Here is a 20,046-nt window from a genome sequence, read left to right as displayed (position 1 = left end):
CTGGTATAAATTTAAACACTAGTAAACTAAGCATTTTGAGATAATGAGCCTAGTGAGGCTACAGTATGTCTTGATGGATAAAGTGAATGAACATTGGTACCCAGGCTTTGTAACATTGATTTAAGCTGCACAAAAACCTTTGTGGGGGGGGAAAAAAAGATATAGCTGTGCCTGGCACACATGCTAAAACTGTTATGTCTTTATAGGCACACATAAACCATCTGTTCTTCTCTATGACACCAGTTTGAAAGTAAACTTAATAAAAGAAAACAAAGATAATTTTTTAAGTGAGAGTACTTAAAACTTCTTGGTCATAGTGAATCACTTTACATCATTGTGGTTCACATGGGTGCTGTTCCCCAGATATTTAACAGAAGCATCAAAGTACTCTTAGGTTTCATGTAGGTAAAACTTTCAAGACACCAGTGTCCACATTAAGTTTAATTCATTTATTAGCTATGAAAGTGACAGTTTTTTTCAATGAGAATAATTTTCTTGAAATCCAGTGTGGAGTTATTTTAGTGAATATTAAGTGCTTAATATATGCACTGTACCATTTTGAATGCTTTGGGAATGAAATAGGTTTTACAATAGAGTAGAGAAAGTAGTTCAGTGAATAACCTGGAGATTGTTTGCCCTGAACTATATGAAAAAATAGGGATGTATTTTATTTAAAATGTGATTTAAGTAATTGAACTCTGATATTTGTCAAGTCTGAATGTGCCATTGAGTTAAAGCTAGAGTTAATGACATGATTCCTTAAATATGCTTTATTTGAGGGATTAATATGTATCCTGGCCCAAATGTAATTGTTATTGTAATGCACAGTGCCTGAAAAGTCTAGTTTGGACAGTGAAAATACACTTGTTCACTTGATTTTTTTTTTTTTTGGTAGGATTTCTGTAATGACAAGAGTTACATTTCAGAAGAGACCAGAGTACTTCTGTTAACAGGAAAGGTATTATGTACTAGATAATTTGGAAATCTTTGTCTCATGTATATATTATTTCTGCTGTTATTAGAAATAACTTTTAAATGTCCCATGGAATTTATCGTTCCTGATTCTTAAGGACCGTATTGTGGCTTGTAGCATCTTGTTCTATTATGGCTTTTTTCTGCCATAAGTGACTCTTGAATTATGATCATGTGTTCTCATCAGTAGTAGTAGGCTTCAAATTACTCAGAATCCACAAAGATTTTCTTGAAAAATGGTTTAATAAATTTAGATATGTAAGATTTAAAAAAAAATAATTTTAAAGTATTAATGAGTTATAATTTTTATTCTATAAAAGTACTATGACATCTAAAAGAGCAATAGAAATTTAATTTTTGATAAAAATAAGTGTCTAAACTGTTATTATATACTTGTAATTGTTTATTTGTATGAAATTATATCTTATGTATTTTGCTGTGTGTTTGAGGGGTACTTTTTACTTTGATTGAACAATAGGAAATAATTAAATACTGCCTATATAAGTAGAAGTAATACTTCTGACTTGTATTCAGATGAACCCAATTTTACAAAATTTATCATTTCTAATAAATTTAGAATTAAACTTTCCAAAGTAAGTTTCTTGGCTTAGGCTAAACAGTATCTTTTACATGTGTTGAAATTTATGTGAATCCCTACAGTAAGGTATAAAATAACATGCATATGTGTAATTTTTAGCCAAAACCTGCTGGAGTACTAGGTGCAGTAAACAAGCCTTTATCAGCAACAGGAAGGAAACCATATGTTAGAAGCACCGGAGCTGAGACTGGAAGCAACATTAATGTAAATTCAGAGCTAAACCCTTCAACCGGAAACCGATCAAGGCAATGTTTTTCCTCCACTTGTCTTTGTTACTATCACTGTCTACTTGTTTCATATTTTATTTTTACCTAAAGCACTAGATCACAAAAACAGACTTTAAGAAACATTTTGGCATAAAATAATAGTGCTGACTTTTAATATAATTAATGATGGAAATTCAGAGTACACAATTACATTTTGAACCTATGTAACATTCCAAGTGTGTAAAAAAGTAAATGGAACAGAAATGGAAAATAATTTTTTTTTTTAAGATTTTCTTTATTTGAGAGAGAGATCGCAGGGAAGGTTGAGGGGAGAAGCAGACTCTGCACTGAGCAGGGAGCCCGATAGGGGGCTCCATCCCAGAACCCCAGGATCATGACCTGAGCTGAAGGCAGATGCTTAACCAACTGAGCCACCCAAGTGCCCCAAATTTAAGAATATCTAATATATGTTACAACGAATTTACATAGAAGTGCCTATATAAAAAAATCAAACACTTAGGAAAACTATGATCATAAAACTCTTAAATTGAATTTATATGCATTTTAATTTTAACTCAATAAAATTAGTATAGCATGAGTTAAGATAAATTGTTATAACATCTACTTATAAGAATATTCCATGTTTATTTTAACATATCAGGTCTTTACTGTGTTAGCTGCATAAAAATTTCTACCTGACCCTATTCTTATCAACACTAAAAATTTTTATTCTTTTTTTTTTTTTTTTAAGATTTTATTTATTTGACAGACAGAGATCACAAGTAGGCAGAGAGGCAGGCAAAGAGAGAGAGGGAAGCAGGCTCCCTGCTGAGCAGAGAGTCTGATGCGGGGCTCGAACCCAGGACCCTGAGACCATGACCTGAGCTGAAAGCAGAGGCTTTAACCCAGTGAGCCACCCAGGTGCCCCTATAGATTTTTATTCTTACTCATGAAATTTTAACTATAAACTCAGTTGGTTTTGTTTTAAACATTCTTAGATGTAGAACCCCAAATATAAAATAAAATAACATGGAATGTCTCAGTTTACAGAAATGGTGGGTCTCAAAACTCCTCCCCTGCAACCTCTTCTTCCAGCCCTCTTCCTTGCAGAGCATAACAACACAGACTGGAGGGGCACCTGGCGGGCCCAGTGGAACACGCAACTCTTGATCTCAGGATTTGGAGTTCAAGCCCAACTTTGGGCCTAGAGGTTACTTAAAAATAAAATCTTAAGGGATGCCTGGGTGGCTCGGTTGGCTGGACGACTGCCTTCGGTTCAGGTCATGATCCTGGAGTCTCCGGATCGAGTCCCGCATCGGGCTCCCAGCTCTGTGGGGAGTCTGCTCCTCTTTCTGACCTTCTCCTCGCTCATGCTCTCTCTCACTGTCTCTCTCTCAAATAAATAAATAAAATCTTTTAAATAAATAAATAAATAAATAAATAAAATCTAAAAAAAAAAAATAAAAAACACACACACTAGAGACAACACAACTATGTATGCACTGTTCATAATACACCGATCACTGTATTTTTACTTTGTTGAAGGGTTTCTTACCCCCAAGAGAAATTCTTAGAACAGTTACATGATTTTGTTTCTAAACAGCTGTCTGTTGGTTTTAGGCAGTCATTTGTGTCTTACGTTAGTAAGGTTAAAGAGAATCAGTAACATGATATAATACAGCAGTGGTCTATAACCACAGAATATCAGAATCTTGCTAATGTTGCGTCATTTGGCTGGGCTTCTAAATTAGCCTATGCTTGTTTCCTCATTGGTTAGTGAAAGGGTAGGCTCTCTGTCCATGTGAAATAAAGAAGCTTTGGTTTATTTTTCTTCAACAGGGAACAGAGTTCAGAGGCAGTAGAAACTGGAGTTAGTGAAAATGAAGAGAACCCTGTGAGAATTATTTCTGTCACACCTGTGAAGAATATTGACCCAGTAAAGAATAAGGTAAATTTTTAAAATTTAACAAATGGATTTCTCGCAGAGATTATCGGTTTCATGGTAGACGTTAAGAAACCCCCACTTGACCAGTGACTGTGTACTGCGTAGTCTCCATTGGCGTACACGGCCTCTTGCCATGCTTTCACTGTGCTTCCTATGTCCTTCTGCCTCACTGCTGCGCCCAGAACTGGAAAAACTAGGAATTCAGAATTTTTGAGAGCTTTCAAAGTTTATTGACTCCTATAAGGCATGTGTATACTGTTTTTATTTCTGTTATATTTTTTGAAAGTTAAATTTACGAGTAACCTTTTAAAATGTACTTGAGTTTTTGTTTAATGGCTACATTCTTTATTGCTGACCTTATAACTGGCACCCGATTTTCTTAACAGTATTGTGGCAGGAGAAAAACAACGGTAAGAATCAGACCTGAGTCTCAGTCCTGGCTCTGCCACTCTTTGGCTGTGTGTTTACTTAGACAGGTTGCTTGACTTCTCTAAGCTTCTGTTTAACTGTAGAATGAAACTGGTCACTTACCTCAGTAGCAATGGCATGGGAATACTATTACTTCTTTTCCTACAGAATCATATTCTCAACATATTTATCTTTTTATTGCCCACCATATATTTATAGTATTCATCAAATGTTTTAGGAGTTGCCTTGGGGTACATAAAATACAAGACTGTACAGTTATTCCCCAAGAGCTGAACTCTGCATACTTACTATGTGAATTCAAACTGAACAGATGAGGTTACTTTCTTAGTCAGTCTTTCACTATTCAGCCTCGTGCTGTGTTATCTGAAGTTCGGTGTATCAGTAGATTCAGATAACAGGGAGCCTCTCACTGCCAAAACTCTTGGAATTCAGAAGCCAGTAGACTTGAATATTGTGGGATTCTTGTATAGAATTAAACAGTCTTGATGTAAACAGACTTAGATGCAATAATGCATATTGCCACAGGCATTCATTTAAACGTACTTAACTTGTAGAAAGGGGTGGTATGAGGGATAAAAATGTTTATCTGGCACAAAGAACTATAATTTTTCTAGCCTGTGATCTAAAATTCTATGTAAGATATAAATTAATATTATATGTCAGTAATACTTTAATAAAAGATAAATGGGATATTTAAATTCTAATTTTTGAGAAGCCAAATTGTTTATGATTTATGATTAATCTATGATATTATTCTAAACCCTTATTTTAACTTTTTCATGCTTCCTAAGAATTTTATTATTTTTTTTTTATAGATTCCATTAATTTATTTGAGAGAGAGAAAGCACAAACAGGGTGAGGGGCTCAGGGAGCCTGATGTTGGGCTCGATCCCAGGACCCTGAGATCATGACCTGAGCTGAAGGGAGACACTTAAACAACTGAACCACCCAGGCGCCCCTCCAAAGAATGTTTTTATTTTTAAAGATTTCATTCATTTATTTGACAGAGGGAGACACAGCGAGAGAGGGAATACAAGCAGGAGGAGTGTGAGAGGGAGAAGCAAGCTCAGCCCCAGAATCCCAGGATCATGACCTGAGCCAAAGGCAGAGGCTTAACAAATGAGCCAGCCAGGCACCCTTCCAAAGAATGTTGGTTATTTTTTTTGTTTGGGGGGGGGGGTTGATGTTGTTGATTTTTTTTGTTTTGTTTTTTGTTTGGGTTTTTTTTTTTTTTAAGATTTTATTTATTTATTTGACAGATAGTTCACAAGTGGGCAGAGAGGCAGGCAGCAGAGCCAGGGTGGGGGGGGGCAGGCTCCCCGCTGAGCAGAGAGCCCGGTGCGGGACTGGATCCCAGGACCCTGGGATCATGACCCGAGCTGAAGGCAGAGACTTTAACCTACTGAGCCACCCAGGTGCCCCCCCCAAAGAAAGTTTTAAAAAATTTCGATACAGCTCTGAACACACAGGAGTTGTATTTTGACAAAACTTAATTATCTCCCAGTCAGGTCTCCCATAAGTTAATGTTGTCATTTCTTTCCCAAGTCTGAATCCTCAGTCTTCTAGGCTCAAAAAACTGTCCCATTGGTATACTAAAGGAAGAGAAAGATCTAAGAGAGAGTTTCTTGCTGACCAATTTTTCAAAGAGATTAATGCATAAACCAATTTACTATGTGTATAAAAATAATCCAGCAAACTAGATATGGGTGTTTACAAATCAGGACATTCTTGTGGCGCGTGGATAGCTCAGTCAGTTAAGCATCCAACTCTTGATTTTGGCTCAGGTCAAGATCTCGGAGGGGATGTCAAGGCCCACAGTGGACTCTGCGCTGGATGTGGAACCTGCTTAAGATTCTCTCTCCCTTTGCTACTGCCCCGCTCCATCTCTAAAGGGGAAAAAAAATCAGGACATACTCTCCTGTTATTTACTGTGTGAGGGAGATTGGATTGTAATATGAAGGATGAGGGAAGGAAGTGGTTAAAAGAAGCAAGACCGAGCCCATGGATTCAGGCAAGAGGTGCCGCCTTTGTTGTCCGGAAGGAGTCTTCTTTTTGTTCCTTTTAAAAAGTAATGTCTTACTTTTTTTCTTGTCTTACCATTTTTACGTGTGTAAACACATAAACTTAACATAACTTCCTTAAGGAGTTTATTAGAAGCCTTGGAATTCCCGGTCCTCGATAATACTTTCAAAATAATTCATTCCAGTACAGATCTTGATATCTAAGGAATTTATGTTTATAGAATTGTTTTGTGCTCTTTTAGGAGATCATTTCTGATCAGACCACCCAGGGCAACATCAGCAGTGACCGAGGAAAGAAAAGAAATGTAGCAGCAGCTGGCGCAGAGAACATCCAGCAAAAAACAGATGAGAAAGTAGATGAATCAGGACCACCTGCCCCTTCCAAACCCAGGAGAGGACGCCGACCCAAGTCTGAATCTCAGGGCAATGCAACCAAAAATGACGACATAAACAAACCTCTGGGCAAAGGAAGAAAGAGAGCAGCGGTCAGTCAGGACAGCCCCGGGGGTCTGGAAGCCGGCAATGCCAAAGCACCGAAACTGCAAGACGGAGCCAAAAAGGCAGCACCAGCAGAGAGACAGATTGACTTACAAAGGTAATGGGGGCCGTACTATCTGGACCGCATTGAGACGTTTTGTTTTCTTTTTAGCATGTTCCAGTTACCCCAAACTCCGAGGCATTTGGGTCTGCAAGCTGCCCTTTGTTTCCTGAGTAGGTTATAACGGCGTTGGTTTCGATCTCATAACCTCCAGGATGCCAGTTTGAAGAGAGATCTTGTTTCTTTTGGTTAATTTTTAATTAGGATATCATGTTTTGCATTTCTGCTTACTAGCAAGGACAGTACTAAATTTTGCTCAGTATCTTTCACATAGTTACATGGGCTTTCCTTCATTTAAAGGCTGCCTTTGGGTAAAAAGGTCTCAGGATGGGGCACTTAGGTGGCTTAGTTATGTGTCTGCCTTCGTCTCAGGTCATGATCCTGAGGTCTTGGGATCGAGCCCCAAGTCAGACTCGTGCTCAGCGGGGAGCCTGCTTCTTCCCCGCCCTCTGCTGCTTCCCTGCTTCTGCACTCTTGCTCTTTGTCAAACAAATAAATTCTTTTTTAAAAAGTGCGAGTCTTGGGGGGCGCCTGGGTGGCTCAGTGGGTTAAGCCACTGCCTTCGGCTCAGGTCATGATCTCAGGGTCCTGGGATCGAGTCCCGCATCGGGCTCTGCTCAGCGGGGAGCCTGCTTCCCTCTCTCTCTCTGCCTGCCTCTCCGTCTACTTGTGACTTCTCTCTGTCAAATAAATAAAATCTTTAAAAAAAAAAAAAAAAAGTGCGAGTCTTGGGGCGCCTGGATGGCTCAGTGGGTTAAAGCCTCTGCCTTCAGCTCAGGTCATGATCCTGGGGTCCTGGGATCAAGCCCTGCATCGGACTCTCTGCTCAGCGGGGAATCTGCTTCCCCCTCTCTCTGCCTGCCTCTGCCTACTTGTGATCTCTGTCAGGTAAATAAATTTTTAAAAATCTTTTTTAAAAGTTCCGAAAACCAACAAAATGGAGGCGTTATTCCTATTCCATTATTCCTAGCTGCGGTATCCAGGCGGCTCGGGCCTGCTTTGAACACTGTTAATTTTTTCAAAGTAAACACTTCAGGCCCCGCGGGACACTCAGCTAAGAGCATCGAAGGGGCGCAGAGAGGCAAGGGGCAGGGACAGGCGGTGGCTCGCCTCGCCGCGGACCGCCCACCCGCTCCCAAGATCAACTACAAGCTTTTTTTTTTTTTTTTTTTTAATATTTTATTCATTTATGTGACAGACAGATATCACAAATAGGCAGAGAGGCAGGCAGGAGGTGGGGGAAGCAGGCTCCCCGCTGAGCAGAGAGCCCAATGCGGGGCTCGATCCCAGGACCCCAGGATCATGACCTGAGCCGAAGGCACAGGCTTTAACCCACTGAGCCACCCAGGTGCCCCCAACTCCGAGCTTTTTAACTGCAGCAACTTTAATATACGCTATTGGAGCTGGAATTACCGCGGCTGCTGGCACCAGACTTGCCCTCCAGTGGATCCTCCTTAAAGGATTTAAAGTGGACTCATTTCAATTACAGGGCCTCGAAAAAAAAAAATTAAAAAAAAAATAAAAGGGGGAGGGTCTCAGAATGGAGAAGACAAAAGTCATAGCACACATATGGGTATATCCTACTCTTGAATTCTACTTGTTAGAGTTAATTTTAATACAAGTCAGCAGTTTACCTCTTTTCCCCACTCTCCAGTGAAACCACCTCACAGCTACTCCTCTTTGATCATTCTTGGGCTTCTTGGGCTGGATCTTCAGTTTCTCTGTCCTGTAATGGTGGTGTTCCACCAGCAGATCTAGAAGTTGGCTCCTTTCAGACTTGGCCTACAGTTAGAACTTAGCCCTATCCCCTTCTTTTTTCTTTGTATATCTGTACTGAATTCATCTCCCCTTGAATGAGATTGAAAGCATCTGAATTCTTTGTAGGAAAGAGACAATCTTGATCATCTTAGGATGATCCTACCAGCTATCACAGTGTTGCCTGAAGCATATGTATTAACAAGTACATTTTTAAAATTACTATTCATGTTAAATTTTCTTACATTTTAAGTGTCTCAAGCTACCTTTTACAACATCTCATGGGAGCAGACCCAGGCCCAAACCTGATCTAAGTAATGCATGTTTCTCCTACTCACTTCTAGTGTTATGGACTAAAGATCTAAATCTTCGACCTAGAACATCATATTTAACCTTGGCCTCCTCTTTGTCATCAGTAAGACAGTATAATAAATAGGGGCACCTGGGTGGCTCAGTCGAGTAAGCATCTGTCTTTGGCTCAGGTCATGATCCCAGGGTCCTGGGATCGAGCCCCACATCAAGCTCCCGGCTCACCGGAAAGCCTGTTCTCTCTCTCCCACTCCTCCCACTTGTGTTGCCTCCCTTGCTGTGTTTCTCTCTGTCAGATAAATAAAAATTTTTTAAATCTTAAAAAAGAAAGTATAGGGGCGCCTGGGTGGCTCAGTGGGTTAAAGCCTCTGCCTTCGGCTCGGGTCATGATCCCAGGGTCCTGGGATTGAGCCCCACGTTGGGCTCTGCTCAGCGGGGAGTCTGCTTCCTCCTCTCTCTCTGCCTGCCTCTCTGCCTACTTGTGATCTCTCTTTGTCAAATAAATAAATAAAATCTTAAAAAAAAGTATAATAAATAATACCTTCTTCAAAGGACTGTCTTAAGAATTAAGTGGATCAATAAATATAAAGCACTTAACCAAGTGCCCTTCACAGAATAAGTGCTCAGTCATTTTTGTAAACATTGTTTGGAATTCTAGTTTCTCTACCCCTTAATACACTTTCCAGTTACACAGAAGTTGAATAGTTTCTTCAAGATGGCCAGAATTTTCTGAAGGGGTTCTAAAATTCTCTTCTAGCCGTTCCATTAGTACTGATCACCACACACAGGCCACTTGGGCCACCTGACCTGACCTCTCATTCACTGTGCTTTTTTTTGCCTTCTAACCTAAATATCCAGGGTACTTACTTGCTCCCTGAAAATGTTTTCAGTAACCACCAGACCTTGTCTCTGATTAGCGCCTGGTAAAGCCCCCTGCTCTACTTCTGCTGCATGATGTGCCCCAACATCACCAAACCAACAAAACAGCTTCCATGCCAGAGACTGCTTAAAAATAGCACTGAGCCTTCTTGAAAATCTAAAAATGTCTTGAGGGAAAAACACCTTAGAGTTCTCGAGTATGCTGGCTAGTAAGTCACAGGGGGCAGTGTGTTAGCCAAAACAGGAGTTCTGTGATGGTTTCATATTCTCAGTGAAGCTAGGTGGTTAAATTAGATGTACTTGAGGGCGCCTGGGTGGCTCAGTGGGTTAAGCCGCTGCCTTCGGCTCAGGTCATGATCTCAGAGTCCTGGGATCGAGTCCCGCATCGGGCTCTCTGCTCAGCGGAGAGCCTGCTTCCCTCTCTCTCTCTCTGCCTGCCTCTCCATCTACTTGTGATTTCTCTCTGTCAAATAAATAAATAAAATCTTTAAAAAAAAAAAAAATTAGATGTACTTGACAGCGCTGTACTGGCTTAACTCGGTAGAATAGATCAGATATTTTGCACACATATTTCAGAAACTTGTGATCGAACTGTCCGCTACTGATTTAACAAAACATAGAAGTACATTCTGAAACTTTCTCCCAGGCTTCCTTTTATCTTTTCCTAAACCTGATACACAAGTTTACCCTTCCATTCTAGGTTTATCACTTAAGCCTGGAATCCTGGTGAACTGCTGAGTGCAAGTTCACGTACTCCACAAACTACCGCACTGAATCCCCTCTCGTGTAGAGCTGAATGCCTTGTGGGCACATCCGTATTGCTCCCGGTACTCGTCATCCGTTCTTTTAACAGATACTCAACTGACAAGAGTGCTGGGCATCGTGCGGGTATTGGCGATACAAATGTATTGGAAGTGGAAAGGTTCTTGCCCTTATTTCCCTAGCATGTCAGCTCCAGAAGAAACCAGAAAACGTTTGCATTTGGTCTGCTGAATATTACAGTAAAAGTATAGGATTTTTTTTTTTTAAGATACATTTACTTGACAGAGAGCACAGGCAGGGGAAGCAGCAGAGGGAGAGGGAAGAGCAGGCTTCCCGCTGAGCAGGGAACCTGATGTGGGGTTTGATCCCAGGACCCTGGGATCATGACCTGAGCCGAAGTCAGACGCTCAACCAACGGAGCCACCCAGGCACTCCTAGGATTTTCTTAATTACTACATAAAACAATGAAATTCCAACACATCTTATAACATGGATGAACCCTAAGGAAATTGTGCTAAGTGAAATGAGCTATACCCCAAAAGACAGATGTCATTGGATTCACTTTGTCTGAGCTACCTCGAGCCATCACATTCGTATACACAGAAAGTGGAGTGGTGGCTGCCAGGGTGATGAGGGAGTAGTAAGCTCTAGTGTTCAGTGGGTACACAGAGTTTCATTTGGGAAAGAGGAAAACATTCTAGAAATGAATGGCCTTGATTGTACAACATTGTGAATGTACTTAATGCCACTGAACTTTGTACTTAAAAATGGTTAAAGTGGTAAATGTTTAAGTCATAAATTTTACTACAACAAAAAAATTGCTACATAAGAAAAATGATCTCCAACACTTATATAGTACTGATTATGAGCCAAGCTCAATTCTGAGGTCTTTGTTAATCTATTAAATCCTTAAAACACCTCTTTGTGGTAAGTTCTACCATTATTCCCAGGTCACAAAGAGCAGGAAACCCAGGTATAGGGACCCCACATAGCTTTTGGTCTCTGCTTATATAAATACTGGAACCAGGATTAAACCCTCCAGAGTTTGTAACTGCCATGCTAAATTGTATTTTAAATAAAATTAAGTCTTGATTTTTAAGGCACTATACATGCAAACAAAACTGGTGTAACAGAATGCTTTGAAAATACTTCTAGCGGCACCTGGGTGGCTCAGTCTGTTAAGTATCTGCCTTCAGCTCAGGACATGATCCCAGGGTCCTGGGATCAAGACCTGCATGGGACTCCCGGCTCGTCGGGAAGCCTGCTTCTCCCTCTCCCTCTTCCCGGGCTTGTGTTCCCTCTCTCTCGCTGTCTCTCTGTCAAATAAATAAAATATGGGGGGGAAAAAAAGAAAGGAAAATATTTCTGTACTTTATTTTCTTGTGTACCTTAAATAGCTAATGTAGTTCATAAGTGTAATAGTTTCCATAATGGAGTCCATTTGCATTGTTAATTTTTGTAACTCTTATGAAAAAAGCTAGTTTAGTTAGTTATTTTTAAGTTTATTTAAGTAATGTCTGTACCCATCGTGGGGCTCGAACTTAACACCTTGCGATCAACAGTTGCATGCTTTTCCAGCTGAGCCAACCAGGAGCCCCTAAAGCTATTTTATTTAAAATAACCACAGGTTAAGTCAAACAGACCAACTATCGTCATCTTTTTAACCTCTTTCGGAGTTCATGCAAACAAAAGCCCCTGCTTGTTAGCATCAGGAAGGAATAAACCAAGCAGTAGATGAGAGCTTCTTGGAAGCGGCACACTTAAAGAAAAGGAAGCACCCCACGCTAAGAACATTATGGGTAGAATAATGTGCAGAATATATTTGGGGTAGGGCTTGGCATATTTATTAATAAAATAATATAATAATAGGGAAAGATTGTTAAACATCTGCTTGCCTTGCCAACAGTCAGTATGAAGCAGGTACAAGCCTAGGTTAAAGGTAAGGAGACCTGAACAGACTATCTGTGGGCACCTGGCCGGTGCCACACAGAGCATGACTTGGGACCCAGGAGCATCCCTTAGTAAGCACCCCAGTGTGCTGGTCCCCGCTCATAGTTTGTCGTATTTTGAAACGTTTTTAAAATAACTGAACATTCCTAACTCTGTTTTTCCTCTTAATATACTATGTAATGATGTAAAAGATAACGTATAGTTACCACCAAAAGACGGAATAGGCACACCAAGTCAAAAGTTCCTTATTTGTGATTCGGCTGGAATTTTAACCATCTCAGCTTAAGGAGAAATGTTAAATGGTCAAAATCCTGAAGGTACTGGCTTCATTTTTATTTCATGGTGGGACTGTAGCTTCCACCTTCCTACAAGATTAAACCTACTTCTCATTGGGGCATCTGGCTGGCTCAGTAGGGTGTGCCACTCTTGATCTCGGGGTCGTGAGTTCGAGCCCCATGTTGGGCATAGACTTTATTTAAAAATTAGTAAATAAAAGTAAACATACTTCTCATTAACTACAAGTATTACTTGCGATTGATTGGACATCACACCTGTATTTGCCTGAGACTGGTGTGGATCACGTACAGACTAAAGCCCATGATTACAGTTCCCCACATAGAGCTAATCCAGCGCCTCCAGTCGGCGTGTCAGGTCGGCATTAAAATTTCAGCCAGCTCGTTACTAGGGAAAGATAGAGGGTTGCGGAGCTTGAGAGCCATCGCACACTAAATCTGTGAGTGCAGGATCACCTCAGGGTGATCACTTGCTTATTGCCCTGGAGACTCAAAGCCTCCCTGGTGGAGTGAGATCTGAACGGCTGCACTGAAGCCGTTCGCCCCGGGCTTGAAGCGAGTCTTGAGGCCGAGACTGTGGTACGGCGGGCGCGTGCCCTAGTGCCTCCCTGTGGCCCCGCGCTCGAACTTCAGATGCCCCTTCAGTCTTCCTGAACCCTGCATTATTCTTCAGACCTTTCACTGGGTTGATTTGTTACTTGCCAGATGGTCCGTTCCACTCTGGTCACAGGTTTCCACAGTAACCTCCAAAAAGACCCCCTCCCCTTGACAGTACCCAGTCCGCTGTACTCCGCGTCTTCGCCCGCACTCTGCGGGTGCGGCGTCCTCACGGCGGCCAGGCCGTACCTCCTGCTGGCACCGCCGCTCGCAATCTTGCTCCGTCTTCTAGCTTGATACGTGTAGTACAATGGTGTGGTTTTATTAATAATGAAAACCATTTTAGGGACCCCAGGATGTGCCAGCCACAGTCTAGATACTTCTGTACGCCACCCTGTTCAATCCTGCAGCACTCTTCGGTAGGACTCTTTTGATAAATGGTAGCCTCTAGAGCTGTTCTAATACCACGCCAGCACTTGTAATGTGTAGCACGCGCTGACCCTCTAGAATTCCTCTTACTCGGTCCTCTTCCTGAGAATATTAGGTCAATAATAATTACTTAAAGTATGATTCCTACTTGTATAATTTATTTATTAATTCAGGGGTGGATACTTTGTCCAAAACATGGATAGTATATACAGAAATTTACTGGCCTAGATTTTGCTTCTTTAATCTGGGAGTTGATGCTGAGCATTTTACTTGTAAACTTAACTATAGAATTTTTAGATACCCTTGGAATTTTGCAGCAAATGTATTATTCCCTCAGCTGTTGCATGTGTGTGCTTGCGTATACATGTGCACGTTCTGGTAAATGTGCCTGTCTGTATTTGGGGCTATATTTGGAATTGTTCCTTGAGAAAATTCCTGGAATTTATCCTGTACATTCATAATAATTAGCCATTTGTTTAATTGTGGTCAGGAAACAGTATCTGACAACTGGACAATTAATGTTGTTTTTCTGAGTTTTGGGTGAAGGGTAGATCAGCGTTTCATTTACTAAGTTTACTTGTTTTTTCTTTGTTTTTGAGCTGTTATCCAGACGGCAAACAGTCCAAATATTTTGCGTTGAAAATGTATTTTTATAGGTCTGTTGATTCTTCAGTATGTTTTGCTTACACTTAAGGCTAAATTTTTTTTTAAAGATTTTATTTGTTTGACAGACAGGGAGAGAGGGAACACAAGTGGCGGGGGTCGGGGGGGTGGGGGGAGAGGGAGAAGGAGGCTTCCCCTTGAGCAGGGAGCCTGACTCAGGCCTGGATCCCAGAACCCTGGGACCATGACCAGAGCCAAACGCAGATGCCTAGTGGCTGAGCCCAGGCACCCCAGGGCTAAATTCTTCCACAAGGAAGAGACTATCAGGAGATACCAGTGGAGAAACAGTCCTTAAATTTGGGACTTCCGAAGAAACTAAATATAAAGAAATTATCTATAGGAAAATAGGCTGTAGTTTTCCCTGCTTTGGGATGAGTATGTTTTGCTTAGCATGCTTAGTGGAGAAGTGTTCAAGAATCTTGGATTTTTTTTTTTTTTTTTAAAGCAAAGAATTTCCTACTTCCTGTGCTCATTTGTGTATTGATAAAGTTTCCTGGCATTACCTGGGTTCATATCTTAAAATCATAGTAACCCCTAAGTATGTATCCTCATGAGTTACACGACCACTTAGATATGAATACTTTTGCAGTAATAGGTGAATTTTTATCAAAATAATAAGACATTTCTTAGAAGCCAGGTGCTTGGATATGATGACAGTTCACTTTGGGGCATAGTATCAAGTGCATGGAATTCTTCCAGTGATCTGGATCATGTAAGTCTGTGAGAGCGCCCAGGAAGATACTGAGAACTCACAGCTGGTAAAGGGAAGCTTCCTGAAGGTGCAGCGGGCAGCTTCTGGAAGATTTTTTGATAGAACATTAAATCTGTTTTATATATTAGAACAAATTAAGTCTTTTTTTTTTTTAGATTTTATTTATTTATTTGACAGAGAGAGATCACAAGTAGGTAGAGAGGCAGGCAGAGAGAGAGAGAGAGAGGGAAGCAGGCTCCCTGCTGAGCAGAGAGCCCGATACGGGGCTCGATCCCAGCACCCTGAGATCATGACCTGAGCTGAAGGCAGCAGCTTAACCCACTGAGCCACGCAGGCACCCCAAATTAAGTCTTCTTAAGAATCTTAATCACTTAGGTTGTTTTTTAAGCACTGACATCTTAGTAATATGATTCCATAAGATTCCATATGTAGTGGAATGCAAGTAAACAACTTCCTTACCTTTCTGCCAAGTTTGGAATTGTTGCAAAGGAGACCCAGTTTTAATACTGATATGGCTGAGGAAAGATGGAGAAATGACAGGCCAGGTGGCTAACAATGGCTTGCCTCTACATTGAACAACCACAGGCAGACCTGAATGCCCCTTTTGGAGCCAAAAGAAACCAAATCTAGGAGAGGACAAGCCCAGCACGCTTAGTTTTTCCCACCCCTCACCTCTCAACTATTAGATGGGTTCTTTCTCCTCCCAACGAGGAGTTAGGTGAGAGAAGAGAGACCATATCCCCCCATGCTCATGCTTCCAGAAATTAGACTCTCTCTCCTTACTGGGGAAATGGGACCAGTGGGGGTTTGATGCCTCTAAATTTTCCTCCTTGTTTTTTTGTTTGGTTGGTTGGTTTTGTTCTTGGTATACTGAAATGCATGTGTTTGGGGAGCCCCTGGGTGGCTCGGTTGGTTGAGTGTCTGACTTTGGCTCAGGTCATGATCTCATGGTTCTGGAATCCAGCCCCACATCAGGCTCCGTGCTCCGTGGGGCGTCTGCTTCTCCCTCTGCACCTGCTCCTCCCTCTGCTCAGGTGCTCTCTCAAATACATAAATAAAATCTTTTTAAAAAATAAATAAGATGGATGTGTCTACCCAGTTCGGAAATCAGAACTTCTTTTGCTGCTTATAAATAGTGCCCACTAGGGCGCCTGGGTGGCTCAGTTGGTTAGGCAATTGCCTTCGGTCACATCATGATCCTGGAGTCCCAGGTTCGAGTCCTGAATCGGGCTCCCAGTTCCACAGGGAGTCTGCTTCTCCCTTTGACCTTCTGCCTTCTCATGCTCTCTCTCATTATCTCACTCTCAAATAAATAAATAAAATCTAAAAATTTAAAAAAAAAAAAAAAAGTTTAAAAAAAGTGCCCGGTAACTTTTTTTCTGTAATACAATTCTGAAATAATACTAATGACAAATTACAGTTATTTCAAATAAATAGCTTTTATTGTTTTTTTTTGTTTTTTTTTGTTTTTTGTAAGCAAATCTGCCATTGGGTAGCAGCACCTAATGGCTGAAAATAAAAACTTCTTCATTGGTATTTTGTGTTTATATAGTTTAGAGAAGGATTCCTTAAAACAAGGTCTCAGATGAAAAATGGGAAAATAATTTTGAGATTTTTAGATAATAACTGTAGAAATGAAGTAATTCTGGTTTGGTGTGTTTTCCTGTTTATGTCTTTTCTAACTTTGCTTTCTTCTTCTCCCCTCCCCAAGGTAAAAAGAAAACTCATTTGCAAAGGGAGAAAATGAAAGCCAAGCAGAAGCAGGCTCCAGCTTCTGCAAAAACTTGGATTCAAAATATCCCTAAACAGAAGATGAAGTTAACTTCAGAACACACTTTCTGCCTTGAAAACTGAAAGAAGCTATTACTTCCTTTTCACATGACCACAAGTCCTTTGATGGAAATGTACAGCAGAAACTCTTGAGAGAGAGGCTAAAGCAACTCTATTCTTCCCTTCCCCTAGACTTTTCTTAGGAAAAGTCAATAATTAAGCAAATTGCTTAACACTTGGTTCCAGTTCCTGCATATCTGGAGTTTAAAGGCATAATCCACCATTGATTTCCATGCTGCAGTTTTTATTTTAAAGAAAGTAACAGGATGTCCTTACACTGACACTGAAAAGTCATCAATTTTAGAGCCAGGAATTCCCATGTTACACAGAAAACAAACAAACAAAAAAAAATAGAAGTCTACTGAATTAATTTTTTAGAAGAAAAGAGATCAGATTAAATATTTCTTTGTTTTTCCTTTTGGAAACTTTTATGTATAATTCTTTCTGCCTGCCTACTTTTCTGCAAAAATGAGATGTACAGATTTCAGTTCCCTGCTATGAAAAGTGATGTGGTGGCAATTTTATAAATGTTGCTTTCTGATTTTTATCAGAGTGAGAAAATAATTAAAATTATTATTGATTTCATATCACTTCATATTTTGATTTCCCCTCCATTTTAGTTTAATATAATTTGCAATAAATGTACATATTGTTGTTTGTTTCATAAAGCATATCACTTTAAAATGGTTTTTACTCCTGTGATTATGTTGGAATATTTGGAATTTTAAAGGAGTAAAGACTGCCCAGCATTTGGTTTTATAATGTTTGTCACCAGATTTTTATTATTGATGTAAAGAAAAAGTCAATTTTTTTAAATAGTTGGACTTTGGCAGCTTTGTAAGGAAAGTTGGAGGTGTTTAGGATGGCTATCAAGCTTCAGCATTGTGCTGATGGGAAATAAGTATTTTGCTTTTGTCTGCCGGTCTGGGCTCAGTTTTTATGTTTATTTTAGAAGACAACTGTTGCATCAATATATTGTTTCTTGGCATTGTTCAGCATAGGTAATGTGTGCACTTTTTGTGTACACATACTCATATTTAAGTTTTTTGCATAAAATAAATGCTTCTAGATGTCATATGGTAGTCTTTTTTAATCTCTTTACCATATTATGTTTTCTTGTGAGTTTCTTTTTATGTAAAGGGCTAAAGTCATGAATAACATGATTACAGTCAACTCTCCATTATCTATAAAAAATAGTGACTATGCCTCGGGTTTCAGGTTTTGCAGTCATAATTTAAATCACAAACTTAATGAAACCAAGTATATTGCAAGAGCTAGTCAGGAGGAACTTGAACTTTGTCCTTCTTCATGCTCAGAGTTGTAGCTGCCCCCCATTCTGTACTTGAGGCTCTTTCCCAAGCCCTCACTGAATGTGCTCACTCGGTTCCTTGCACATTCCTAGTGAGGATCAGAAGACATAAATGACACTTACATTAGAACTTGGTCTTAGGAGGCTGTAGTCTACAAGGGATGTAAAACAGCAAGCGTGAGCTATGTCAGAAAATAATTACTATGTTAAATGTGAAATTTGCTAGCAGTAAATGTCACTTCTCTCATAGATAATCAAGAGTTGGCTGTATATTGACTCAGTGAAAGATGGGTAATTCTTTCAAATATGCATGTACACACATTGAGGTATCAGATGACAGTTAGGGAACAGTGGATACAAGTGACAAATACCTTTGAAAAGGGCAAGAAAAGCCCTCACTCTTCTTGTTGCCTCTTCATAACCCTTTAGAAGGAAAGTATAAAATATTGCCTCCAACATGCTGAAAAAGAATATCTATGCATAAGCATCAGAGAAGTCCCTCAAGCAAACAGTGGACATGTATATTTGGAAAGATTTTAAAGTGCTCTTAGCATCAGACATCTTGATTCTTAAGGCCACTGATCTGTCACCAATAAGCACACTGGTAGGGACCTTTTCAACTCCTTTTGATTACTCAAAGAGTCACAGCTGACTAGATTACCTAGTGTTAAGTCATATTTATAACATAATGTAGCAGAACCATTTGCATCTGTTTGTGGCTGCTTCGATTTTTTTTTGCAGGAGAGGAGTTTAGCTAAAAGGATTTGGTCCACAGGTGTATGTAAATGGCCTCCCTGGTTCATTAATCCGAGGCAAGCGTCTGGCACTAAGGGAAGGGAGAGTAGGAAGATGAAAAGATTGAGATGATGGGGAGGGACTTAAGGGACATTTGTCAGTTTTCCTTTGAAAAAAGGAAAAAGTTAAATCCCTTAGGAATTTGATATTCACATCTCAGAGAAATACAACACAAAGTGCAGACTTATATTTGAGAATTAATGTTAACCCTTTGTGTCTAGTTTGAAGCTTCTTGTATTTGTCTAAAACTACAAGCCAGAATTTTGTATCTCCTTTGATAAAAAGTGTGTATAATGTAAAGTAGTTTTGCATATTCTTGTGCTGCACATGGGCTGAATTTTTAAAAATTTTTTTAAAGACTTGAAGCAGAACCTTGTAATTTGTGTAAATGATGAGTGTAAAATCCTACCATAAAATGCTAAAAATATGCATTGTTTCAAATAAAACCAAGAAATGCAGCATTATATAGTAGTGTGGAACCCTGAATATTCATGTATCCCCTGGTATGTCACAAGCTGATGAAATATCTGCATATCCTTACAAGAAATCAAATGTAATCATAAATTGAAAAAAATCAAGCCTTCAAACTTACTGGTTACATACTATGATCTGACCTACAGTGACAGGGAGAACATAATAGATGATAAATTCTGATAGACATTTGCAAAACTTTAGAAGTTGTTTTTTTACCCAAGAATTTAAAAGTGGCCTTTCATTTATACCGATACATCTCTTTATTGCAAATTTTGGACATGCACATTAAGTTTAAAAACTGATGGAGAGCAAGCAAATTGCATGTATCTGGAATAAGAAATGCACAGAATGAGAAATAAAGCTAGCTATCCTGCCTGGTTCTGTATTTTACCCTCAATGGGATTATCATTCTACACCTTGGTATTTGTATTGTCAAGACTTTATGGCCTCCATTAGTCACATGGATAAACTGCTCATACAAACCACTGGAGAACAGCCAAGTTTCAGTCTGACGACAAGC

At 39.9% G+C, this 20,046-nt stretch overlaps 1 protein-coding gene across 2 annotated transcripts in view; it reads left to right on the top strand.

The window, feature by feature from the left end:
• PDS5A (PDS5 cohesin associated factor A) overlaps positions 1 to 17,297 on the top strand; it is a 141,801-nt gene extending 124,504 nt beyond the window's left edge. For both annotated transcript variants that reach the window (XM_032334124.1, XM_032334125.1), the window contains exons 29-33: positions 896 to 958; positions 1,670 to 1,815; positions 3,616 to 3,724; positions 6,414 to 6,766; positions 16,830 to 17,297. In XM_032334124.1, coding sequence (XP_032190015.1) covers positions 896 to 958; positions 1,670 to 1,815; positions 3,616 to 3,724; positions 6,414 to 6,766; positions 16,830 to 16,833 — 675 coding nt within the window. In that variant the 3' untranslated portion in view covers positions 16,834 to 17,297. The remainder of the gene's footprint in view (positions 1 to 895; positions 959 to 1,669; positions 1,816 to 3,615; positions 3,725 to 6,413; positions 6,767 to 16,829) is intronic.
• The last annotated feature ends 2,749 nt before the right edge of the window (positions 17,298 to 20,046 follow it).

Source organism: Mustela erminea, chromosome 2, assembly GCF_009829155.1.
Source record: "Mustela erminea isolate mMusErm1 chromosome 2, mMusErm1.Pri, whole genome shotgun sequence".
Classification (NCBI taxonomy): Eukaryota; Metazoa; Chordata; class Mammalia; order Carnivora; family Mustelidae; genus Mustela; species Mustela erminea.
The sequence above is the reverse complement of the archived record's forward strand: the minus strand, read 5'-3'. Positions and strand labels throughout refer to the sequence as shown.